General features: G+C 44.9%; 1 protein-coding gene across 2 annotated transcripts in view; it reads left to right on the forward strand.

The window, feature by feature from the left end:
• Positions 1 to 27,273, forward strand: part of VSIG10 (V-set and immunoglobulin domain containing 10) — an 811,575-nt gene that overhangs the window by 491,298 nt on the left and 293,004 nt on the right. For both annotated transcript variants that reach the window (XM_044068350.1, XM_044068351.1), the window contains one exon: positions 8,457 to 8,744. In XM_044068350.1, coding sequence (XP_043924285.1) covers positions 8,457 to 8,744 — 288 coding nt within the window. The remainder of the gene's footprint in view (positions 1 to 8,456; positions 8,745 to 27,273) is intronic.

Consider the following 27,273-nt stretch of genomic DNA (forward strand, 5'->3'; position numbering starts at 1 on the left):
TTGATTGCACAGGTAACTAAACAGTAAATTCTTGTTTTTATACTATATGCATGTTTTTTTCCTCCTGAACATAATAGAAATTGTTAGTATTTTTTGCTATTTGTAGCAACCTGTTATTTGTAATGCATACTGTGTTTGAATTTTTCATGTAATTAAAATTGTTGTTTCCTGTGGAGCTTTTCTCCCCGGGCCTCCACTGAAAACAGGCCCCCAGGCCCAGTGGACCTTCACAGTAATCAAACTGAAATAAATAAACAATAACATGGCAAACTGCAATGCACCAGAAATTGCAGCAAACAAAAGCCAGCAGAGACTATCGGTGCTACACATTTTCTTTTGTCTCACAAGAGAATTTTTTTCAAAAATAATTTCAAACAAAAAGTACTGTCAGGCAATGTAAGTCTATATATACTTAAAAAGCAGCAGTTTTCTGATGTTGGAGGTCAGGTTCATAGTCACACACATTAAGACCATCGCAAGCAAGCAACATCACACAGCTCTGCTAAAACAAGGACAAAGCAATAGAGTAGAAATTATAGCCAGGCAGCTGCCAGTTGACACTCTTAAAGCTAGCTGACTCCCAGCAAATAATTGCTTAGAGCACTGCAAGTTACCCTTCTGTTACAAGAGAAAAATTGCTAAAACTGTTCTAAATGAAAAATATTGGCAGGCAGTGCTCGTCTCATTATTATATCGGTAGCTCTTTATTGTAGTAGGAGATCATGCTATACAATGTAAGATATTTTATGATAACACCTTTAAGCCACTGGCAGCCAAAGCAGTCAGATCATAACTGGTATATTATGGGAAAACCAACCTAGCTGTGTGGCACACATGAATAGATATCCCAGTTTTGATTAGCAACTCAAGAGTTGGAAGAGCCAATTGGAGAAGGGTGGAAAGGAATGGGAAGTATTGCAGATAATTGAATTCAGCATACTGAGATAGAAGCGGAACTAATTGATGCTATGTGCAGTGATGTGCATGACATGAAGCAGCCCCACCCAATCAGAGCATATCAAAAATCCCCATTGTATTGGGACAACATATGTAATGATGGCTTGTTGCTCCACTTTGTTACTTCTTCACCTTTCCAAGCTGCTAGCAGCCATGGTGGTCCCAACCTTATGGAGTAGTACTGGAGACACTAAAGTTAGGAGCAGTTGGCACAATTCTGAGCAGCTGATGGTCAGTTGGAATGGTATGCAAAGGGGAAAAACATGGCAATACCAACTGGTTAATGTGAATAAGCATACTGCAACATTTTAAACTTTATGCAGTTGATCAAAGTCTCCATTATCAAGCATCAGGCAGAGGACATTGCAGCAATCAAAGGTTGAAGAAATGCATACATATCCATGGAAGGTTATTTGAAATAACTTGCTCAATTTAGCTGGCATCCCTCAGATGGGAAAAGGAAGAGTTGACAGACATTGACATTTAGCCACTTAGTGCTTGGACTTTAAGAATCATACCCACAGTTCGTATTCAAGGCAGAAACTCTAGCTTTTTGCACCCATAAATGACAATGGGTAGAAAGGCTAGGACATGAAGAAGGCCTAAAAGTCACATTAGTAGTCATCAATTCAGTTTTTTCTGGATTAAGCCTCAAATAACTGCTCCTCAGCAATTTAAGAATGGCTTCCAGGCTGTCTTGTAATGTTACCAGGAATAACAGATTTTGCTGAGGGAAAGAAAAGTATAGATCTGAAGTAGGATGTTCATTTGTCAGCAACCTGTGGGTTACAGATCCGATATCGGATCCGAGCCGGCAACTTGTTTCAAGCTAATGGATCCGAGCTCCTAGCTCCTCCCTTCACCCATAATCCCCTGCTAACCCTCCATGACCTCAGATCTAGTTTGCCACGCTTGTGGATGGCTGGATCCTCTTGAGCTCGTCAGCTAAGTGGAATTTTACTGCTTTTTATCTGTACTTTTCCTGTCAGAATTTTTCTTTTTTAGTTAAATTAAATAAGAAAAAGTGTGTAAGTGTTAGGCTCCCTTATTATTTTTTCTTTAATTAGTTCCCCCTCCCTTCGCTGGTCGTTAGTGTGTGCATGTGTGTTGTGTTTCTTTTTGGGGCCTGTGTGTGTGTGCAGTTGTTTTTTTCTTAAAAAAATGGCTTAGGCCCCAAAAGCCATATTTTCCAAATGTACCGAGTGTGGCCATAAGTTCTCCCCGGCTGATGGCCACACTTGGTGCGTTCGGTGCCTTGGGGTTGAACACCTTACCTCAGGCTGTACCATCTGTGCAGCGTTCAATCCCAGGGCACTGAAAGAGCGGAGGTCGAAGCTGGTCCTTGCGGGATTTTTACCCCCGGACTCTGCTTCGGCCTCCGCTACCTCTGCTGCTCCCGTGGCTCCACCACAGCCTCTGGTCGCTGCCACTCCTGCCCCCCTGCCTCCGTCCGGGACTCAAACTCCCGCTAAAGTGTCGGAGGACAGGGAGGCCAGGAGGGAGAAACGGAGGGAGAAGCACCACAAGCGGCGGGCCGAGACCTCCGTTTCGGCCCCGCCAGCTAAGCGGGCTTCTCCCGCCACTGCTTCTAGGTCTTCTCCTCCTCCTCAGCTCCGATCCCCTTGTTTCTCCCCAGGGCCCAAGGAGGAGGAGACCCGATCTCCGTCGAGGTCATCGAGGCGGCATTCCAGGCCTGCCTCGGTGGCCTCTTCGAGATCTATTTTTAGTTTATCCGATGCAGACTTGGACCGGATGATGCGAAGATTCATCCAGGCCCAGCTGCAGATGGGAGTGCTCTTGCCTCCCCCCCCCCCCCCCCAGGGGGGGAGCTCAACACCTTTTTTCCACCCTATTGCTCCTTCTCCGACCTGCTATCTGGGTTCGGAGCCGAGCAGCGTTGGCACCGACAGTACTTGGTACTTCGGATCCGACCTCTCAGAGCCATGGTCCGAGCTTCGGATCCAGGGGATTCAGTGTACCTTTGGCTCCGTCCAGGTCGGAGCCCACTGGTCCCTCGGATCCAACAGTCTCAGCGCCGGCTCCGATCCCTTCATCAGATCCGAGTGGGAGACGACTTTCGGATCCATTAGAGAGTGGCTCTCCCTCGGCCTTCGATGTTGTGGAGAGGGCTCTGAGAGCATCCGGACCCCCGGTCCTTGCATCGGCTCCTCCCTGCACTCCCTCTCTGCTGGGCCAGGCTTCCATCACCCGGCCAAAGGGACAGCCTGCTACGATGTCACAGATGGTTCCATTGGAACAAGATGTTGCTGGCGAGGCCTCCTCGGACAGTCCCCCCAAGGAAGTTCCCCGTAAGCATAAGTGCAAAAGGAGGCATGTGGACTCCCCTGAGTCCTTAACCGAGGACACGGACTTGGAGGAAGGGGAAGGCTCTCCAAGATCGCCCCCTGAGGATGTCTCCTTTGGAGACATCATGGAGATGCTGAGGATCAGAGGTGGGTGGTCTGACCCCAAGTCTTCCTCTGACGAGTCCGTGTTTCTGGAGGCATTCGAGGCAGGCCCGTCTACCTCTTGGGTGTACCCTCCGGCCGACCCCCTGGTGGACCTCACTACCACCAGGGCGTGGAAGGATCCGGACACCGTGGAGCCAATACCGAAATGCCCGGATAGAATTCTTAGCCCCCCCTCAGACCGATCACATTGGAGTAAGGGGCCCCCCGTAGATGCCATGTTGACGGCGGCAGCCACGAAGAGGGAATTGGCTCAGGAGAGCCCCTCAGTCCATCCACCGAGCAAAGAGTCCCGTTTGATGGGCCGCTTAGGGAAGCGAGTCTTTAGTTCAGCGACCTTCTCGGTAAGGTCTCTGAACTATATGGCACATGTCATCAGGATGCAGTGGGATCTTATCAAAGAATACGCTGCATCCCCCCCTGAGTCCATGTTGGAGGATGACAAACAATTGTACTCCACCCGAATGGCCACTCTGAGATCAATTTCAAACCCCCTCTATGCGGCTATTGTCCCACGCCACAGAGGGAGCTGCTAGGGCTAGCGGAGCAGGCCTAGTCATGAGACGTCAGGCCTGGCTCCGTCATTGCGATTTTGCGGAGCCCTTTAAAGCGTCCTTCGCGAACGCCCCTTTCGATGGTTCTGCCCTATTTGGCAAAACAGTTCGCGAGACACTTGTCCAGAGCGAGAAGGATGGGAAGACGTGGTCTGCCGTCGGAGTCCGCTTCCCTGCTCCCCAGCGGTCCTTTTCGAGGAACCAAAAGGGTCAGAAGAAGATGTGGTTCCGAAAATCACAACATTCCCAACCAGCTCCGGACAACCAGTCCTACCGTGGCAGAGGTGGACAGGGAGGACGCCGCCCCAGGGGCAGAGGGGCTCCGAGAAACTTTGGGTCCAGAGAACCTTTCTCTGAGCGGCCCGCGCAGCAGCCCTGAGGGGTTGCCTGGCTGCTCCACTCTGGAGGCAGTCGGGGGGGGCACTTCTCGGAACACCTAGCAGCATGGGGGAGTCCATCACAACAGACCACTGGGTGCTTCCCATTATATCCAGAGGGTACAAAATACCACTAATCCTGTCCCCAAATCCAAGAAACTCCCCAATGTACCACCCGATCAGAGGGAGGCCGCAGCTGCAGAAATTCAGCAGCTGCTAAGAAAAAGAGCCATCCAGCCCATCCCCCAAGACCAGCTCGGATTAGGGTTCTACTCCAGGTTCTTTTTGGTGCCAAAAAAGACGGGGGACTTGAGACCGATCCTAGACCTTTCCCACTTGAACCTGTCAGTAACCAAGGAAAAATTCTGGATGGTCACTCTTCAATCTATTCTCCTCCTTTTGAGGGAGAATGATTGGATGTGCTCCATAGACCTCAAGGATGCGTACTACCACATTTTAATGGACAAACGATCCAGGAGGTTCCTTCGCTTCCGGCTGGGGGCCAGTCACTACCAGTTCAGGGTCCTTCCCTTCGACCACACCACAGCCCCCCAGGGTGTTCACCAAGGTATTAGCAGTGATTGCGGCCCACCTGAGACTCCAGGGAATACAGGTCTTTCCGTACCTGGACGACTGGCTCCTGACCGCACCAACAAGGCATCTACTTTGCTCAGCAAGAGACTTCTTTCTCCGTCTAGCCCCACAGTTAGGCATTACTATCAACGTCGGCAAATCTCTACTGGCTTCAACGCAGGTCGTAGAATTCATAGGTGCCAGAATAGACACCAGAGAGTTGCGAGCCTTCCTAACTTCCGAGAGAATCCGGAACTTACAACTTCATGTGCGGGCTATCCTCCAATCAGAGGCTTCACCAGCGGAATTGGTCTTGAGGGTACTAGGCTCCATGGCGGCAGCGATTACGCTCCTTCCATGCGCCCGTTTGAACATGCGGGTACTGCAATGGACTCTTCTAGTGCAATGGTCCTTTCTATCCCTTCCTCTCCACCATCCCATTGCTATCAGCAAGGCTTGTAGGAGGGCGCTACTATGGTGGCTCCAAGCCTCGAACTTCCATATGGGCCATCCCTTCTGCACCTCTCCCCCTCTCGCCACGGTGACCACGGACGCTTCCCACCTCGGGTGGAGGGGGGCATTATTCAGGCAGGACAGTCCAAGGCACGTGGAATGATACAGAGACCTCCCTGCATATCAACGTTCTGGAGATGAGAGTGGTTCTGTTGGCGTTGCAAGCACTTCAGGGCCTCCTCCACACAGGAACGATTGCAATTCATTCAGACAACATGTTGGTGGTCTGGTACATCAACAAACAGGGGGGAACCAGATCTTGCCCTCTATGCCGCGAAGCCATGAGAGTGTGGGAATAGGCGATCTCCTCCAACCGCTTTCTGATTGCAACGCACATTCCGGGGAGGACCAACATCCTAGCGGACAAGCTCAGTCGCACCCTTCTTACCCCGTACGAGTGCTCTCTCAATCCACTAGTAGCGAAGCAGATATTCGCAACATGGGGGCAACCCTGCTGCGATCTTTTTGCATCTCCATCAAACACCAAATGCGGCAATTTCTTCGCTCTAATCCCCCCTCCAGGGGAAACTCCAAGAGACGCTCTGGTGCATGCTTGGCCACCTGGTCTACTCTATGCCTATCCTCCTCTACCACTAATGATACAACTCTTACAGAAAGCCTCACGGTTGGGGAGCAAGATGATCCTCATTGCCCCATTCTGGCCTCAGCAAATTTGGTTCCCTTACTTGTGGTCTCACCTTGTGAATCACCCTTGGATTCTAGATCCCACTCCGTATCTCATCTCCCATCCGTCGAACTTACCAACTCCAAAGCTGGACAATCTGAAACTGACAGCTTGGTTGCTCCAGTTCCACTCCTAGTTAGGACTCCCGGTATCTCTTCACCAGTCAAAGCCATCCTCGTGGCAGCGCATATGCCCTCCACCAGGGAAGTGTACCACAGTAAATGGAAACGCTTTTCCATCTGGGAGGAGCATCACGATCTAGATCCCTTTACGGCTCCTCTTCCATCCATATTAGACTTCCTAACTGAACTCTTTCAGGAAGGCGCTAGTTGTTCAACTGTCAAAGTGCAATTGGCAGCCATATCACATTACCATGTGGGACATGATACAGGGCCTTTGATGTCGGCCAAGTTGTGTAAAACCTTTCTCAAGGGCACCTTTTTACTTAGACCCCCTGTAAAGGAAGCCATGCCCCCCTGGGATCTTACATTAGTTCTTCAAGGCTTGACTGCTCCACCCTTTGAACCCGCTGCTTCAGTAGATCTCAAATTCTTGTCATGGAAAACAGCTTTCCTTGTAGCCATCACTTCAGCAAAAAGAGTGTTGGAGCTTCAAGCTCTCTCTGTGAAGCCTCCTTACCTGATCTTTCACCCAGATAGAGTGTACCTCAGGATCAATCCCTCCTTTCTTCCCAAGATAGCATCAGAAACCAACATAAATCAATCCATAAATTTACCGGTTTTCTTCCCTAAATATCAGAATAAGGGAGAGTACAAGCTGCACTCATTAGATGTTCATAGGCAGCTTTGCTTTTATACTCATAGGACAGTTGGCCATAGACAATCCGACCAGCTGTTCGCTTCCTTTGCCAAATTTAACTTGGGGAAAGCTATCTCTAAAGTATCTTTATCTCGCTGGATTTCTCAATGTATCCTATTGGCGTATCAAGCCTCGGGTAGACCCGCACCAGAAGGAGTTAGTGCTCATTCCACCCGCTCCATTTCTACCTCTGCGGCCTTCAAGTCTAGAGTTCCATTGGATGATATTTGTTCTGCAGCCACTTGGGCTTCATCTCATACCTTTATTAACCACTACAAACTAGACGTGCTTTCTAGAGGGAGAGCATCCTTTGGCTCTGCGGTGCTTCGTAATATCCTTCCATGATGGCCACCCAAGGTGCAGGTAGCTGGGGACTCTGTCCCACAGGTTGCTGACAAATGAACATCCTACTTCAGATTAAGAAGTTATGTACTCACCATAACGTTCCATCTGAGTAGGTAGTTCATTTGTCTGCAACCATCCCCCCCTCCTTCCCCCTGGCCTTCTTCGGATCTACTGGTAGTTAGATATCCTTTTGTTGGATATATATTGAGGGGCAAACTCGATCTGAGGTCATGGAGGGTTAGCAGGGGATTATGAGTGAAGGGAGGAGCTAGGAGCTCGGATCCATTAGCTTGAAACAAGTTGCCGGCTCGGATCCGATATCGGATCCGTAACCCACAGGTTGCAGACAAATGAACTACCTACTCAGATGGAACGTTATGGTGAGTACATAACTTCTTATTAACGATTATCCTTGTACCTAATAACAATTGCAGGTAATACTTGTTTAATTTTAACTCGTATACATTTTGTGTTTTCTCATTAGTCTGCCTGTGGATTACATTTTAATGTGCATAATTTGATATTAAAATGGACAGAATTTGTAGTCTGGTTGTGCTAATTTGTTACACGTTTTGAGTGCTTTGCTATAATTTCCTTAATATTCTCTCTAACACACTTCTGACATTTACATTTTGTATACAAGTGGCTTATACTTGTGCTACAGTTCATTGTTCAACTTGTACCTGTTTTGCCAGGGAAAAAAAAAGTGTGTGGAGGAAACCGTGATGGATTGTTTTTTCTTTGGTCACATTACTTTCATTATGGAATGTGAAACCAAACTAAGTTAGATTTAAAATGTCTTGTCTATCCTACTGATCATTGGTTGATTTGGATGAGCCTATATGCCCATATGTAATAAATGTGTGTTGTGAAATATTTCATGCATATTTTAATGCTATTCCTACAAATCTGGGGACTTGATGGAACTCCTTCAGAATAAATAATTTACTGAAACCTTTGAAAGATGTGTGGAAAATTCTGGATGAGTAATTGGCTGGGACCTATGAATCATCCTTACTGTTATATACCAATATGTAAAACATTTGAATGTGAATTTTTGGAGAAGTGAAACTTCAGAAATTGCTTAGACTTTAATTGAATTAATTGGATGGCAGAGCTGGGCTAATTTTCCTTAACCTGACGTGATTTTTTTCTCTTTTCTAAGGTGCACCACTACCTACCACTACACCTATTGTGACCTGCTTCCTGAACAGCAACATCACTCTGACCTGCAAAGAGACAAGCGCTTATCCAAATTCAAGAATCAGCTGGCTCAAATCTAAGAATGAGACTGTTATTACTCCAAGCAGCAAATATATAATCTCTCAGACTAGAGGAGAGTCTAATCTAACTATCACAAACTGCTCCCAAGAGACAGATGCTGACATCTATTTTTGCAAGTCTGCCAACATTGTAGGCTTTAAGGAAGCAGAGTTATTGCTGTATGTGACAAGTAAGTAGAAATTTACTTTTAAATTTTTCACTTTATTTTACAAATCGTGATAGGCCATCTGAGCAGATTCAACTGAAAATTTCCTAATATTCCATCAACATACAGTGATTTTATGATGTAGTATACAACAGCAGGAGCTCTTTGTGTGTTTTTGTGTGCATACATGGGTATAGATATAACATGTAAAGTTTATTTCTAATCCTTGTACACTGTAACATATTTGGCCATTTGCAAATTTTTTTAATATGTTTGCTGTTCTTGATAATACTTACTTTCTTTAGAATGTACATGTCTAAAGCCTGGCTGTCATGTAACTCTAAAGCTTTTGTGTAGTTTGAATAATGACTGAGCATTGGATCCAAAATCTGAGTAGCCAATGTCAAATCTGTATTAAACCTGAATCCATCCACTGAGGAAGAATGGGAATTAACAACACAGATCTATCAATTATGGTAAGTACATAACTTTTGCTTTCCTTCTCAAGGTCGATAGCATGGGTCTTCAGCCTTCAGCCTTAACCTTTCTGGCATCAACCACATCACTGGGGTTGGATTATTAAACTCTAGTCCTTCAGAGTTGCTAGAACCTTTGACATTGATGCTTTTGGCCAAAGCCCTCTGGATCAGCTTCAGGTCCAGCTGTCTCTGGCCTAATAATTCTATCCAAGCATCAACTTTTGCTGCTTAAAGTTGAGGCCCATGGCTTTGATACAGATTCTGAAGGAGAAGTCAGTACTGTGGGTCAAGACATTTCTAGTCATCAGTGCCTCAGTGATAAGTTTGTTAGCAAGGCATTAGGGTTCAATTTCAGTCCTAGCTGTGGCTATGCAGGCATATCTGCATGCTCTCTCCGTAGCTTGTATTGTGGCCATCAGCCCATTGGGATTTCAGGTGTCCGCTTAAGTGGCTATCCATTGCTTTTATTTACATGACATTTGGACTAGGAGCCTTTCTCCAGGATTTCCATTGTCATCACACATCATATCTACCTGCATCTTGCAGTTCTCCTCTCCAAAGTGGCAAGGAAAATGCAACTGCAATGGGAAGCTCATGGACTTCCCTGCTGAGTTCCCTACTCTAGATGTTTTTGAGGATAAAGAGGAAGAATGCCCAGCCCTCCTACACAAATTCAAAGTATTCTGGCCAAAGTGGGAGGGGCATCAAGTCTGTCAGAGCTCAGCCTTGAAAAGGCCTTCTAGTCAACTAAGTCAGCCTTTTGGGTGAGCCACCCCCCCCCCACACACACACACACACACACACCAGATAAGATGATAAAGCTGGCGATGCAGGCATCATGGAAAATCCTGGATGTAGGAGGCCTGGTTCCGAAGAGAAGAGAGAGGATCCCGTGGTCAGCCATGGACTGGGTAGGATTTGCCTCCAGCCTTGAACTTTATCTATAGTTCCCACTGCTGCCTTGAAAAAATAAAAACTTCCACTGCCAGAGTCCCGTGAACTGTCCATTAAACAGCTGTGTATGTTGAACTGCATGGGAAGGTATTTTTTGTCCTCCATCTTCACCTTGATGGTGACAAACACTGTGTCTCACACTTGACAGTGATAAACTCCAAGTTTCATATTGTGAGATATCAGGTAGATTTGGTTCATAAGGCATGCAAGACTCTGGAAGTGTTAACAGAAGGAGAGGACAAGAAGCTACTCTTATCAGATGTCATCCCTCTCTTCACTATCTATCATTTCTGTTTGCATTGTTCATAATATAATGGATGGAGTATCAAGGGCAGCAGACACAGGCATTTCACTTGGACACTATCCTAGGTCCCTTTTTGATCATTTCATGTTGGATATCAAGTCCTACTTTCTCAGTGAGCCATTTGTCAGTAACATCCTCTTTGGTCAGGCAGTAAAAGCCAAACTTCACTTGACTGGCTGTATTGACTTACCCACTGTCTTTGATTTGACCACCATACTAACCCAATGACCAGATAGACTTGGTCACCACTGCAATAATATGGCCTAAAGGGTAGAGATAAGCTCTCGCTGTGGTGGATAAACAATTAAAACTGAGTCATACTGGGTGGTATACACGGTAGTCTACCATTTCTACAACAGGGGCACTGCAACAACATAGTCAGATGTTTACCATCTCTTCTAAATCCACCAGCTAATAGGATGAATAAAAGGACATTTTAACAAGAAGTATGAGACTAGTAAATAAAGTAGAAGTGTCATGCCTCTTATCCATCCCCAGATAGTGAATGTAGTTATAACTGAAGCTCAAAACAAAGTACACATTCAGTTTTATGGGAGCCTCGAGCTACATTTCGGATTGTATGCATTTTCCATGCAAAGTTAATTAGGTACTTGTGTATTAACGCAACCAGGTTGGCGTACTTGGTAGAATAATGTTTTTGTTAGTATGCATAATCTGAAGGATGTAAGGTGTGGTATTCAAATGTTTGTCATTATTTAGTATTTTTGTTCCATGGTGATATGTTAAAAAAACAAACATTTTATGAGGAACTGAGCAAAAATATGACAGAAAAATCTGGGCAGGTGAGATATATGTGTGGGCACTGACTCCAAGTGTTTAAAAAAAAACGCGTCATTTCACCCTCTTGTCTTGTCTTACATGAACCCGATTTCCCTCACTGTTTGCCTGGTTCTTCCTAAAAATTTGGATTTTCTGGTTAAGTCATACAGGATAATACATAACAGATAGTCAGTAATGGCAAGACATTAAAGTTCCACCTAGTATTCATCAGAAAATGCATGTTAGTGCAGTTTGTTGTTTTGTTAACATTTTAAGTTAATGGCATCTTTTTGCATATTACTTTTCACTTTTTCCCATATTCTTGAGCAAAGAAGTTAAGTATGTGGAAGGGCCATGCTATTATTTTTTTTAATGTGCAATAAAGGTTGCATGGCAGCTGCTGTAGGTTTGGAATGGTCATTTCTAAAACTGAAAATTTGAAATGTACATGCAATTGTTTATTTCTGTATGTTGGTGGGGTTACTGCCGTTTGGCAGAGCTCTGTTTTTAGCAGATAACTTGAGGTGCAAAAGCAGTGGAACTAAAGCCATGTGAGGTGACAGTTTTTCAACGTGAAGTTTTGCAGCTTAGAAAACATGCGTTTATTAATTTCCAGTAACCTAACGACCTAGATCTGCAATCATTGTGATTACATCCTAGCCAGTAAAATTATAGTTTGGTAAATGTATATCTATTTTTGAAATGTAATTTGCATTACACGTACAAAAAAGTAGATTTCCTTAACAAAAAAAAAACATATAGTCCGATACTTTTTTAACCAAGTAAAAGTGGCCATGGTAAAGTACACCAACCTGGTTGTGTTAATACTCAAGTACCATTAATTAATTATTGAGATTTTAACATGCCAGAAAGCCGTAAACCTATTTTTTAAATACCTTTATTAAATTATTACTGAAGACATAGGCAAACATACACTAACAGAAAAAAAACTATATTAACATTTTTTTATTTACAAACAGTATACATCACATATCTTTTCTTTCTTTGTAACCAACATCAGTCCAACTTTACATAAATTGCTGAATTCCTGCCTTCCCTTAAACCTTACTCCTCTTGAACATTATTCTATATGTTTTGTTCCCACAATTTCCATTTATTTCTATTTGATTTATTCCTTCCCTTTTCTAAATATCCCACTTTCTGTTCTTTTATCTCTTTTATATAATATTCAGTACTTTAAATACAGTTAGTTTAAACTTTGGATGTTCTTTGTCTCACATTGCTGCAGTCATAACTTGTGGGTAGTCCGCTGTCCTCGGTCCGCCCGAATACCAAAGTGTTAGGCTGGCGTCGGTCATGGGCGCTCAGAACTGACGTCAGTACGCAGTAGTACTTAAGTGCATGACCGACGCCATATCCTCAGTCTTTCTTGCCGCATGGTCCGAAGCAGAAGCAGCGTTTGCAAGTGCCGTTCGGCGTCCTGAAATTTTCGTTTTTCGAGTTTCAGACCGAAGACCAAGTTGGGCTAAGTACCCCGTTGGGGAATATTTTTGTCTTTTCTTGCCTCAGTTAATCCGGATGTCAGACAAAGTTAATAATTGTATTTCTTGTGGGAAACGGATACCTCATAGGGACTATCACTCTCTCTGTATTCCTTGCTTGGGGCCTGAACACGACGTAGTCGGTGTCGCTTTTGCGCTAGATTTAATAAGCGCACCATTAAACGCAGATTAGATTGTGCTAGGCTTGTTTTCGGTAAGAGGTGTAACTACAACATGCCGTCGGATCCTCCAACGCCCGCTACCGCAAAGAAGTGAAAAGATAAATTGTTAAAGTCTAAACAGGATGAGTCGTCCGTTACGGACGCCGGTTCTATGGAAACTACAGTTGAATCTGTGGATCCAGCCGAGGTTTCGGCTGAATCACAGGGGGAACCTTTAATTTTACAGGAATTGGCCTCTCAGGAGTTAGGCCAGGCTGAGGGGGCTTCTCAAGTTTCTGTAGTTCCATCCTTACAAAAGGTTATTAGGCCTTCTACTTCTGTCACTAAGGGCCTTGCTAAAGCTAGACCTGGTCTTTCTGGCACAGGCATCAGCCCTAGTTCTTCGGGCTCTGTGCCTAAAAAACATATGTTGAAAATGGCAGAGGATTTGATTACTTTAATCAGGGGTTCTATACCCCCTCCAGACAAGAGGCCTAGGGTGGAGACAGATGTGGAGGGATTGGAGCATTCCTCAGATTACTCTGAGTCTTCAGCTGAGGACATTCAGGATTTTCCTCCCTATTCTGATTCGGATGCAGAGGATTCCTGTCCCTCTGCTTCTCCTCCAGAGGATTTTTCCTTTTCTGAAACCCTGCACTCCATGAGGGAGCATTTCAAGTGGGAAGGTCAGGATTTTTCAGATTCTCGTAAAAGGCTTAGGGAATTTTTGTTTTTGCCACAACATAGACCTTTGGCTATTCCCCCTGTTTTAGATGTTGTTCAGGATGTTTTTTCTGAAGCTTCCCTTAATCCTGATTCTTTACCCCTGCCCCTGTCAAGCCAGACAGGTATTACAGAGTTCCAGAGGCTCATAAATATTTGTATAAGAGTCCTAGAGCTGACCCGGAAACTATTAGTCAAGGACCTAAGGGTGTCAGGGCTTCTGTAGTTAAGAATCCAGTACCTCTGGATAAAGATTCTAGGGCTTTGGATAGGTGGGGTAAAAAAGTGTATACCTCCTCCACGCTAGCTATGAGGGCTTTAAATTGCCAGTTTCATATGCTGAAGTATCAGAACTTTCTGTTAAGTCAGTTGAAATCTAAGGTAGATGATTTAGCTGAGGGTATAGAGTGTAAGGAATTGCAGGACTTAGTTCATGCCTCAGATCAGGTTGGTAAGCATTCCTTGCAGTGTGGCTTCGATGCTCTTCAGGCTTCTTCCAGGGTGGCTGCCACTGGTTCAGTTATTCGTAGGCATGCCTGGCTTAAGGATCAAAATTTGTCAGAGCATGTTAAAGCTCGAATTTTGGATGCTCCTCTTCAATCTGAAGTTCTTTTTGGTTCTCCTGTGGAGTCAGTTTTGAAAAATAGAAGACAAAGCTAAGTCCATGCAGACGGTTAAGGAATTTTTACAAGTGCAGCCCCCTAAGTTTAGCAGAAATTGGCCTGCAAAAGGATGGTCTTACCCTTCTTCCGATTTTCAGTCTAAGGGCAGGTCTAGACGTGGTAGGGGCAGAGCTCATGCTCAGGGTTCTTTCAGACCTAGGACTTGGAGTTCTCCTGCACAATCTTCTGGTGAAGGCAGGGGTCAGCCTTTTCGTAAACAGACCCAATGACCTGTATCTCCAGCTGCCAGATTCTTCCTGTCTGGCAGCTCCTCTAGGAGGAAAGTTGGCACTTTTCAAACAAAATTGGCTTTTGGTCACCCAGGACAAATGGGTGTTGGACATTATAAATCAAGGCTACAAGTTTTATTTTCACACCTTGCCTCCTTTCAAAGGCATGCCAGATGTACCTCCTCAGCAAAGGCTGGAGGCTCACAAACAGATTTCTTTACTTTTACAAATGGAGGTTATCCAGGTGGTACCTCCGTCAGAAGTAGGCCTAGGGTTTTATTCTCGCCTATTCCTTGTGCCAAAGAAAGGAAACACTTGGAGGCCAATTCTGGATTTGTCCATTCTCAATACATACCTAGACATTCCAAAGTTCAAGATGTTAACTTTACAGCAACTTCTGCCTCTGCTAGGCAAAGATCACTGGATGGTAACTCTGGATCTCAAAGAGGCTTATCTTCACATTCCTCTCAGGCCCAGCTGCAGGAGATTCCTGCGTTTTCGGGCTGGTACTTTTCATTATCAGTTCTCTGCATTGCCCTTTGGCTTATCTACTGCGCCCAGGGTGTTCACAAAGGTCCTGGCTCCTGTGATAGCCTTCTTAAGACTGAGAGGAATACAAATTTATCCTTATCTGGACGATTGCCTGATTCTTGCTCAAGACAAAGTCAAGTTACTTCAACATCTACGGTATGTAATGGCAGTTTTAAGGTGCCTAGGGTATTCTGTGAACGAAACAAAGTCCAGTCTAGTACCCTCTCAGGACATGTGCTTTCTGGGTGTGAGACTGAATACAGCCTCTCAGATGGCCTTTTGACCCCGGACAAACAAAGAAATCTTCACCTATACTTCCAGCAATTATCCCTAATGTCCAGGCTGACTGCAAGGACAGTCCTTCAAGCCTTGGGGTTCATGGCATCTTGCATTCTGGTACTTCCCAATGCCAAACTGCATATGAGGAAGCTACAATGGTATCTCAAAAGTGTATGGACTCAACACTGCCACGATTTGGACACTGTCATTCAGATAATACCTTGCATCCAGAAGGAATTCTTGTGGTGGGCTCAGGAATGTCACCTAAACAAGGGACCCTCTGTGACCTGACCAGAGGCGAGTCAGATCTTAACGACGGATGCCTCAGACCTGGCTTGGGGAGCACACTTCAATGGGAAATGGATTCAAGACACGTGGCCTCCCAGACTACAGCATTTGCATATCAACATGAAGGAGATGTTAGCAGTCCAATTTGCCCTGATGGCCTTCAAGGATCTACTTCAACCGGGACAGGTGTTGATTCAAACAGACAACACAACAGTCATGTGGTACATCAACAAGCAGGGGGGAACCCATTCTTACCCTCTTTGCAGACAGGCTATGATTTTGTGGGAGACTGCTCTGAGTTTGCACATCACTCTTCAAGCACGGTTTCTGCCAGGAGCACAGAACTCCTTAGCAGATGTTTTGAGCAGACAAATTGTGGATCCCCACGAGTGGAAATTGGATCCTCATGTATTCCAACAGTTGACAGTGGCTTGGGGAACTCCAGACATAGATCTGTTCGCTTCTCCACTAAATTTCCAACTGCCAAAATTTTGCACAAAGATGTTTCACCCAAAAGCTTGGAAAGTGGATGCTCTATCTTTCAGTTGGAACAACCTTCACGTCTATGCTTTCCCTCCTCTGCCTCTCCTTCCCAAGGTACTCTTGAAAGTCAGACAGGACAAGCCTTGCATGATTCTAATAGCACCAGATTGGCCACGTCAGCACTGGTATCCTCTGCTGAGGAGTTTAGTGCAGGAGCCTCCTTGGCCTTTGCCACCAATTCCACATCTTTTGCCCCAGGCAAGCAATCATTTTCTCAATGTCAGGGTGCAGTCCCTGCATCTGACAGCCTGGCGTATTCTGTTTTAGATCCTGGGGGGGTCGCAGCTTCCTCAACAAGTTTTGAATGTCATTTTGGAAGCCAGGCGACCTAGTACTAGAAAAGTTTATGCTGATAAATGGAGGAGATTTTTTCTTTGGAGCACAGCAAAGAGCTTTGATGTTTCAGTGCCTAATTTGAGTTTTACACTACAGTACCTTACTGAATTATTAGACAAGGGTTTGTCTTTCTCCTCCGTGAAAGCTCATGCTACAGCCATTTCTGCTCACTATGATTGTGACCCTCCATTATTTTCTCACCCTTTGTTTAAACAATTTCTTAGAGGGGCAAAGAACATAAGACCCCCACGTAGAGCTCCTACTCCTTCCTGGGATCTCAATTTTGTGTTGGAAAAGCTTACTTTACCTCCTTTTGAACCAGCTGCTACGTCTGAGTTGAAGTTTTTGTCCTGGAAGACTGCCTTTTTGTTGGCCATTACGTCTGCTAGGAGGGTATCTGAATTACAGGCTCTCATGGCAGTTGAACCCTTCCTGATATTTCATAAGGATAGGGTGTTCTTGCGTACTAACCCTACTTTTATGCCTAAAGTTATTTCTAATGTGGCCTTAAACCAGTCTATTCATTTGCCTACTTTTTATGCCGATCCCCAAAATAAAGGGGAAAAAGTCTTGCATTCTTTGGATATTCACAGGGAATTACGCTATTATTTGAGCAGAACTAAAGAATTCAGGCAGACTCAACAGTTATTTATTTCTTTTGCTTTGGGTTCACAGGGGAAGGCTGTTTCTAAGCAAACTATTTCTAAGTGGATTGGCCATTGTATTGCTTTTTGTTATTCTCATCATGGAAAGGATGTTCCTGCTGGGATCAGACCTCATTCCACTAGGGCTACCGCCACATCTACTGCCTTTTTAAGGGGGGTAGCTACTAAGGATATTTTGGAGGCAGCTACTTGGAGTTCAGTGCACACTTTTACTAAACATTACCATCTCCCTCTTTATTCTAAGTCTAGGGCTGGGTTTGCCACTGCAGTTTTACAGGGCATGTTGGCAGCTCCTAATGCTTTTTAGTTTGCCAGCCTCCCTTTACCTTTGCTTTGGGATTCTACCCACAGGTTATGACTGCAGCAATGTGAGACAAAGAACATAGTACAGTTTTGTACCTACCATAAATGTAGATGTTCGAGGATCCACATTGCTGCAGTCCAATTTTCCCTTCCTCCTTCCCCTCTATAGTTTGGGGTTGCTGTGTTTCTGTTGGGGTTCTTATTAGGTTATCTAGGTTGGTTGTTGGGTATTTCTATTTTGGCTATGGCCTTTCCTTTTTAGGCCTTCTGACATCTGGGGCAAGAAAGACTGAGGACATGGCGTCGGTCATGCGCTTAAGTACTACTGCGTACTGACGTCAGTTCTGAGCGCCCATGACCGACGCCAGCTTAACACTTTGGTATTCGGGCCGACCGAGGACAGCGGACTACCCACAGGTTATGACTGCAGCAATGTGGATCCTCGAACATCTACATTTACGGTAGGTACAAAACTGTACTTTTCCATACTCTAGTAATTGCTTTTTAGGCAGCCAACAGAAATAAACTTAGTAAGGTCTTACTGTGACATCATAAACCTATTTTTATCACATTGCTCAGCAGCACACAATGCAGAGTAATGACAATACCCATATCAGACAACAAATTAATCTCTTATCTTGGAATGTTAGAAGCCTAAACTCTGGTCTGAAAGTAGCTACCATATTCTGTAGACTGCAAAGCCAGCACATACATGTAACCTGCTTGCAAAAGACAAAAATTAAAGATATCCCTATTCAAGAAAAAGCTTAATGGGTGGAAAGGATGGTACGCAGGGAAGCATCAAAAGGCAGGATTATATGTAGCCCAGTATCTCAACTGGATTAAGATTAGTTCAAGAGCTGATGTAGTGGGAAGATGGGTAGTCACTACAGTATGACCACCACAAGAATCCCTAATTTTAGCCAACTTCAATGGCGCCAACCGTGGAGATATTCTTCTGTTCATTCAGTTTGGAGTTGCAGTAAAAATTTGGGTAGTGCCTCAGTCTCAGTATTGAAAGAGGGAGATTTTAATGTATTACTAAATTACAGTAAGGATATATTGCCAAAAGGGAACCCAAGACTCACTGAATGCTATAAATGTATATTATCCTGGATAGCAGAATTTAATTTAGTCAGTGTTTGGTGGGTGCTCCATACAGGTATTATAGATTTTACTTATTTTGCCCCCCAGACTTCTTCCAGATTAATAACATAATTGCAGATTGAGTACACAATGTTCAGATATCCTGTCTGACAAAAGTAAGGTGTCTCACTTATGTTGATAGTTTTTGGACAGGGATTAAGCAAAGAATAATAATGAATTCACTGCTGCTCCAAGACCCCCCAAGCTGTAGCCACCATTAAGGAGTAAGTAAACCAGATTTGGCAGGGGGATCTAACCAGTTTTTAAAAGGGACCCATTTAATTTCACAAAATACTTTAGGAAAACAAAGAAGGGAAAAACTTAAAAAGGGTGTGCCACATCAGAAAAAAGGATTTGGGGAGCTTAAGAAACAATATATTGAAGCAGGCTGCCAGGTTCCCTCAATTTTGAAGGAGCTAATGAGGCCCCAAATAAGAAACTAGAGCTATGAAGTACACGCAGCAACAGCAGAGAGATGAAAATGGTTAAAGTCTAGACCAAATAGACTAAGTCCCCCCACGTTACTATCTTACAGACTGCGTGAGAGTAAATGCACCAGTGCAGTAATTGCTATAAAGGATGGGGTGAGACAAATAATATACTCTAACCAAGGGATCGAAACAGACTTTTATCAAAAATTGTACAAAAACATCAAAAATGTATAAACCACAAAATTTTGAATTGAGCAGTCAAGATTGTCTGACCCAAAAGCAAGAGATAATGTGGAAATTCTTTATGCATTTGCTGTTCAGGATGCAGGGAAGGCATTAGGGTCAGATGGCATTCTGGCAAACCTATATAAATTACATGTGGAACACACTCCTACTCTTCTGACCATATATAAACATAGCCTATCAAAAAATATCCTTCCATATCAAGCCAGACTCAGATATTGTCAGCTTCCTTAAAAAAATGCAAAGATCCATTAAAGGTCCATAATTATAGATCCATGTCACTGGTCCCAGTAGAAGTGAAACTACTATTCAAAATTCTAGCAACACCATTAGAAAAGGTTGTGTCTGATGTGATTCACAGCAGCCAACATGATTTTATGGCTAATATGGTGTTCTGCCATTGTTGAGACTCTTTTACATTGTTCAACAAGTTTGTTTGTGTCTTTCGGCTTTTCCCGGTTAGGGGTCGCCACAGCGGAACTCCAGTCTGCTAATGATTGGCAGTTGATTTTTATGTACCAGCTTGCCAGGCCTGACGTACAACCTTCAACGAAGGTACGCCCATTCATGCATGCCTCCACGCAGAAGATGCTCTTGCTGAGAATCGAACCGGGCAGCGTCTTAATGTGAGGCGACAACGCTACCACAGCACCACCACCGCGTACATTGTTCAACAAGTACATCAACAAAATCAACTGTCAGTGGCAGCTTTGTTGCTATATTTCAACAAAGATTTTGATTCCATCCATTGGGATTACTTACGGCAGGTGTTACAGAGGTTTTCTATTACCAATCCTTTTCTAGTCTGGAGCAATCTGCTGTATTTACACCTTATGGATAAAATTTCAGCAAATGCTTAGGATTCTCAACCCTTTGAATTATTCAAACTGCATGTCAAGGGTACCCACTGTTGCCCCTGTTGTCCTCAGTTGTAGTGGAAGTGCTGAGTCTATTACATAATTCTAGAGCTATTACAGATATGTGATTTGCAGACGGTTGTACTTCTTTTATCACAAACAACCAACAGCATTTTCCTAAAATCCTTAAAGATTTTCAGGGTTTTGAATCCTTATCACAGCTAAAGGTTAATTGAACCAAAGGGGTCCTTTTTTTATTTTCCACTTGCAATGCGCTAATGTGAAAGCTGTGAAGACACAGTTTGGAATTAAGTAGGCCACTTCACATACATACTTTTGGGTACAACATAATACTGATTTCAGTAAAATTATTATGCATATTTTGAATGCAGTAATCAAGGAATTTACTTAGAGTCGCATCACGGGCCCATATCTTTCTGCCATGTTTAGTCTACATATCAGCAGTTCAGATGTATTTCCTGCCTAAAGTTCTTTTCCATACATGCTGTATCCTGGCCCTTGTTCAACATCTTGGCCAATATTTGGGGTAAATCTCACCCAAGATTAGCCCAAAAAAAAATGAATGGCTCATAAGAAATACGGGGTATTAAGACTTCCAGATCTCAGAAGATATGCTTGGGTCTTTGATCTTGCACACCTTATTGTTGTTCACTGTAGTCCCCAACCACTATGGGTACTCCCTGAATTTTATCTAATATGATAGCAAAACAATACCCTACCCTGTAAAAAAAAAAGGGTGCAAGCTCCAAAAGTGCATTAATGAAACTTGTGGTGATGGATGACAAAAATTAATCTTTTAGTCAGGGCAACTAGCAGGTGCAAAAGGATATGGAGGAATAGGCGATTTATGGTAGAGGGCAAACTGCATATATAAGCATTGAAGCAGTTTTCATTTGTTGGCTAGACTTCATCCCACAACAGAGTAATGCTGTCTTAATGCGATCCAATGTAGTTCTTAAAATGAAAATTCAGAAATACCAGTGTGGCAATACTTAAAATTCGAGGGGCCTTGAAAGTCGACACTTGATTGTCCAAAATGCTAACTCAAACTTCATCCCAACTAAAACACATTCTCCACTTCTTATCTACAGTTTATCAGGCAATAGATAATTACAGTAAAGCAGTTTTTGTAAAGGACAGACTTCAGTAGACATCCCTGTTAGACACCCAAATTGAAAAGTTGGTTTGGGAACTAGCATTATGATAGTACTGTTTTGAATTTTTGGTGTACTAACCAATAAAATGTTTTATTGAAAAGAAAATTAATAGGTAGATAATTCAAAATTGCTACAATAAAAAAAAAAAAAAGAAGAAAAAAGCCAAACTTTAGAAACAGGAACAGAAGGGCAAGTCACTCACTGTTGTTGGGTCAAATTCCAGCTGTCTCAGCATTCCTTTTCTAGGATGCAACAGCCAATTATTTTTCAGGAATACCCCAATATGAACTGTGAAAGAGGCTGTAGAAGCCGCAGAAACTTTCAGAACAACTATCAGCCCAAAAGAAGAAAACTTTGTAGAATAATCAGGGGTCCTGAGGTACTTCTCTGGGAGGAGAATGCTTGCCCAACGTCTCCAATCTGGAGGGAGCTGATGGCTGTCTGTTTCATCACTTGTCTATGTGGTTGGCCATTTAAATCCAGTGTCTATTGTAATTCCTTCCTGTCCCCACCTAGACAGCAGTTTCTAATCTTTCTTGATGCCCCAACCCGTCAAAGAGTTGTGTTCTGAAAGGAGTGTTAAGCCTTTTATTAAAAATTGCCATTCAGGAGGTACTGTCAGGCCAGTGAGGGCTACTGTTTTACTTTAGGCTTTTTTGGCTCTCAAAAAGAAAAGGTGTTTAGGTCCGTACTAAAGCATAGTGGCCTAAACGATTAAATTGCAAAAGAGCCTTTTCACATAGTCTTAGTGCAATCCATTCCTCTAGTTCTGCAAGGAGGAGACTGGCTATGCTGTTTGGAATTCCAAGATGCCTTTCTACACGTAACAATAGCAAAGGAGTCTCTTAGGTTCCTGTGCTTTCAAATAGGAGCCAGTCATCACTTCTGGAGTCATCAACTTGATCTCACTTCTACACCCAGGATGTTTAACAGTGCCTGCCAGTCATGGCAGCTCATCTCAGGCTGCAGGAAAACAGGGATGTTCATGTTGCAGTCATTACACTTGGGTTATCCTGCTGGCAGGCTACCCGCAGTCGGCCTGAATTCCAAAGTCCTGGTCCGGCGTCGGTTGCTGTCGCCTCTTCCCTGACATCAGTGTGCCAGGTGTATATAAGATGCAGCCGACACCATTTTCTTCAGTTTTTCTTACCCCAGATGTCAGGTGGCCCCAAAACGGTAGGCTAAAATAATGCTTATAAAAAAGCATGCACTAACATAAAAATTACCTTCATCTACAAGCAAATACACCACATAGGTTGTATAGAATAGAGAAGTACAGATAAGTCCCAGCAAAGAAAGGGGGATGGTGGGTGGGTAACCTGGACTGCAACAGTGAATACACTTGAACATCTACACTTATGGTAGGTACACAACTGTACTATGTTCATGTTTCACTGTTGCAGTCATTACACTTGGGCTGAATCCCAAAGCTGAGGTTGGGTGGCTGGGTCTAAATAGAATTAGGAGTGGTAGAATTAGGAGTGGCTATGAGGCCCTGCAGAACTGTAGTGGCAAAGCCTGCTCTGGATTTAGAGTAAAGAGGTAAGTGGTAGTGCTTTGTAAACATGTGCAGTGAAGTCCAAGTTGCAGGCTCCAAAATATCCTTGGTTGGTATTCCTCTGAGGAAGGCTGCTTAAGTGGCTGCTGCTCTGGTTGAGTGAGGTCTAATGTCCTTAGGCACTGCGAATAGCGGAAACGAACGGAGTGGCCTATCCATTTTGAAATAGTCTGCTTTGAGATGGCCTTTCCTTGTGATCCTGTAGCATATGCCATTAGAAGTTGCTCAGTCTTTCTGAAAGCTTTAGTTTTGTCCAAGTAGAAGCGTAGTTGTCTGTGTATGTCCAAAGAATGCAGAAGTCTCTCCCTTTTATTCTGTGGGTTTGGATAAAAAGTGGGCAAATGAATGGTTTGATTAAGAGCCACACTGGACACTACCTTAGGCTTTACATCTACATTTATGGTAGGTACACAACTGTACATGTTAAGTTGTCTATCTCGCCTTCATTCTTGCTGGTTGGGTTCGGATCCGATCATTGGCTCCGACTCAGCCATTTTCAAAAGCTCGAGAGCTGTTTACTGGCTCGAGGCCTCTCCATATATCCCATGATGCCTGCCGCTAGATACCCAGATCTCGTTTGCCACTTCTGCTGCGAGGTTGTCTTACTGGCTCAGGTCGTATATTTTTATTGTTTTATCTGTTTTTTGTTAACTATTGGGGTTTTAGTGTAGTTTGTTAGTTGTAGTTACAATCTTTCTATAGGATATCTTTGTTGTACCTATATATATATTTTTTTCCTACCTGAATTTCCCTCCCCTTCAGAAAACTTGTTTTAGTTAGAGATTTTTCCCCTCCCCCCCTCACTCTCTTCCTTCAATAGCCGTTTAAGTTAGAGGCCAACCTTTAAAAAAAAGAAAAAAAAAATTTAGTATTTACCTAGTTTAGTCTTACTTGTTTGTTGGTAGCATAGGATATTGTGTCTATTTCTTGGCTGTTTTTTGGGTGTGGTAACTTGTGTGTGTGACAGTTATTATATCCTAAAATTTTTGTGCATTGTGTTTAGTGTTCCTTCCTTAGGTATGTCCAAGGATACCAAGGTGTCCGGATTCAAGAAGTGTGACTCATGCTGTCAGATGGTCACACTTCTTGTGTCTATTGTCCGGGTGCTGTGCACCTGCAGGACTCTTGTTCAGTTTGCCATGCTGTCAGTCCAAGAGTCCTGCAGGAGCATAGGAATAAGTTAATCCTACGGGGTTTACTTAAGTCCGAGGATTCACCAGCTAAGGCTCAGCCCGTGAAGTCCTCCAAGCCATCTAAATCTTTGGCTCCCAGTTCGGAGCCGTCGTTTGGTGAAGCTACTCCTTCTGCCTGCCTCCCAGTCGGTTCCGACACGCACTTCGGAGCCATCGGGGAGTCGAAAGAGATCCAGGTCTCCCTCCCTGGAGTCGATACGCTCGGCTCCGATGTCTCCTCTGCTCCATTCGGAACGCAGTCATCGGTCCTCCCACTCTTCTCGGTCATCAAGGCTTTCAGATCACTACGTGGAGAGAGTGGTCAGTAGGCTGTTGAAATCGCAGGCCCTAGCAAAAATTTTGTCCAGCCTCCCCTCATCAAGGGTTGACTCCGTCCATGTCTGCAGTTATTCCTCCTCCAACTCCTCCCTTGAGTTCAGAGCCAGAGTTCGTTTGAGTTCGAGTTGTGGAACTGTCGGCACCGATATCTTCTCCTTCGGTTCTGTCGTCAGCTCCGATCACTTCTCCTTCGGTTCCGTCGTCAGCTCCGATCACTTCCTTGGTACCGTCCTTGGAGGGATCTGGGTGCCGAGACTCCCTCGTCGGCTCCAAGGGGGCGAGTGGCATCGGACCCTTGTCCAACCCCGTTCTCCCCCTCGGAGCTTCGGTGCAGGTGAGCTCGGCTCCTACATCGGCTTCGGAGCCTTCCCCCTTGGTGCGGAGAGGGATTTCGATCTCTTTGGAACCTGAGCCTTCTCAGCATCCGAGCAGGGGCGCCTTCGAAGTCATGTGGAGTGTGCTGGCCCCTGAGTTAGCCCCACGATCATCCCCATTGGCTCTACCCCCTATGGTGCCTGCATCTGCCTCTGCCCCTCCTCCAGACCCCAAGTGTGGGGAACCAACGCTCCAGGGCACCCCTTTGGGTGTATCTTCCTCTTCCGAGGCCTCCCGTGATCATTCAGAGGAGCCACCTCGTAAGAGGAAATGCAAGAGGAAGCATGTTGACTCCCCTGAGTCTGTCACATCAGATACCGACTTAGAGGATTCGAAAGGGTCCCTGAGATCCCCCTCTGAAGACGTCTCCTTCTCAGACATCCTTGAAATGCGTAGGCAGAGGGGGAACTGGACTACCCTGAGCCCTTCTGAGGATGAGTCGGTATTCCTGGATGCGTTTGGATCCCGACCTTTCACCTCCTGGGCGTCTCCGCCTTTCGACCCACTGATGTCTGTGGTGGCTTGGAAGGCATGGTCAGCTCCAGACACAGTGGAACAGACCCCCAGAAGACCCGCAAAATTTATAACTGCACCACAGTATAAACAGTTTTTGACCAAAGGTGTTTCCGTTGATGCCATGGTGGTAGCGGCGGCCACAAAGAAAGGAGTTGGCTGAAACTTCTTCATCTGTCCATCCCCCTAACAAGGAGTCCAGGACGATGGACAGATATGGGAAGTGGATGTTCTCTTCAGCGACCTTTTCCATGAGGTCTCTGAATTATTTGTGCCACTTTACCCGTCTTCAAAGAGATCTCCTTAAAGAGCTTGGAGATACCGTCCAAGATCCATCATCTGAGGGGGCCCAGGCTAAGGCAGCCTCCCAGCTGGCGACTCTTAATTCAGTGGTGAACTCCTCCATGAGGCTCATTTCTTATGCAGCCGATGGTGCGAGTAGAGCCACGGGCACAGGCTTTTCCCTGAGGAGGCATGCTTGGATGCGGCTATGTAACTTTGCGGAACCTTTCAGAGCGTCTTTCACCAACACCCCCTTTGATGGTTCCTCCCTTTTTGGATCACAGGTGAAGGACACCCTTACCAGGTGTGAGCAGGAAGGCAAGACTCTCTTTGCCATGGGAGTCCATTTTTCCACTCCTTCCAGACCATATCCCAAGGGTCAGAAGAGTGGAAAGATGTGGTTCCGTAAATCCCAGGGATCCTTGCTAGACACACGTGGTGAGTTCCCATCCAGGGGCAGAGGAGGGAACAATAACAGACGCTGCCCTCGTGGCAGAGGGGGTCCGCAAAACCAGGGCAGCAAAGAATCCTTCTCTAACAAGCCCTTCCAGCATCCCTGAAGGGTTGCCCGGCTGCCCACCTCTGGAGGCAGTCTGGGGAAGATTATCGCTGTACCCAAGAGCCTGACAAGACATAACACAAGACAAATGGGTACAGTCTGTTATATCCGGAGGCTACAGAATTCCCTTTGTTCGCACTCCCTTATTGTTAAGCAAGTCCCTACCAGATGTTCCACCCAATAAGGGATCAAGCAGTTCAAGAAGTTCAAGAAGTTTCAAAACTGCTAAGAAAAAGGGCCATCCAGCAAGTCCCGGCAGACCAGCAAGGATCCGGAATTTACTCAAGGTTCTTTTTGGTTACAAAAAAGACAGGGGACTGGAGACCCATTCTGGATCTTAGCAGACTAAACAGGTCTGTACAAAGAATGAATTTCGGGTGGTCACTCTACAGTCCATTTTACCCTTTCTGGGTCAGGACAATTGGATGTGCTCTATAGATCTTCAGGATGCGTACTACCACATCAAAATGGACCGACACTCCAGAAGATTCCTTCGCTTCCGGCTGGGAGCCAGCCATTATCAGTTCAGAGCTCTACCCTTTGGTCTCATCACAGCCCCCAGGGTGTTCACCAAATGTATGGCAGTAGTTACCGCTCACCTGAGACGGCAAGGATTCCATGTGTTTCCATATCTGGACAACTGGCTCCTCACTGCTACCACCAGGCATCACCTTCTGCGAGCCAGAGACTACACTATCCAGACTTGCTGCAGACTAGGTATCGCAATAAATTTCAAAACATCTGCTTTGTCGCCCTGTCAGTCTATCACCTTTATAGGCGCAAATTTAAATACAAAAGACATGTCAGCCAGCCTTCCACCAGACAGGGTGTTAGTCATTCGCCAACATGTGCAGGTCTTATTAGGATGCAAAAGAATTCAAGACAGGTTCGTCCTCCAAACTCTGGGTCTGATGGCAGCAGCGATCATACTTGTTCCTCTAGCTCATTTTCACATGAGGATTTTCCAGTGGCTTCTTTTCACCCAGTGGTCCTTCCAGCAGCTTCCCATGTCTCGCATGATTATGATCACACAAGCATGCAAAAAGCACCTTGCGTGGTGGATAGTCTCCACATCACTGCCCCAGGGCAGACCATTGTACTCCCCCCTCCAGTTGCTAGGGTGACCACGGATGCCTCCCTGATCGGGGGGGGGGCATTAT

The sequence above is a fragment of the Protopterus annectens genome, chromosome 4.part0 (genome assembly GCF_019279795.1).
Source record: "Protopterus annectens isolate FY-2018-M chromosome 4.part0, PAN1.0, whole genome shotgun sequence".
NCBI classification, from domain to species: domain Eukaryota; kingdom Metazoa; phylum Chordata; order Ceratodontiformes; family Protopteridae; genus Protopterus; species Protopterus annectens.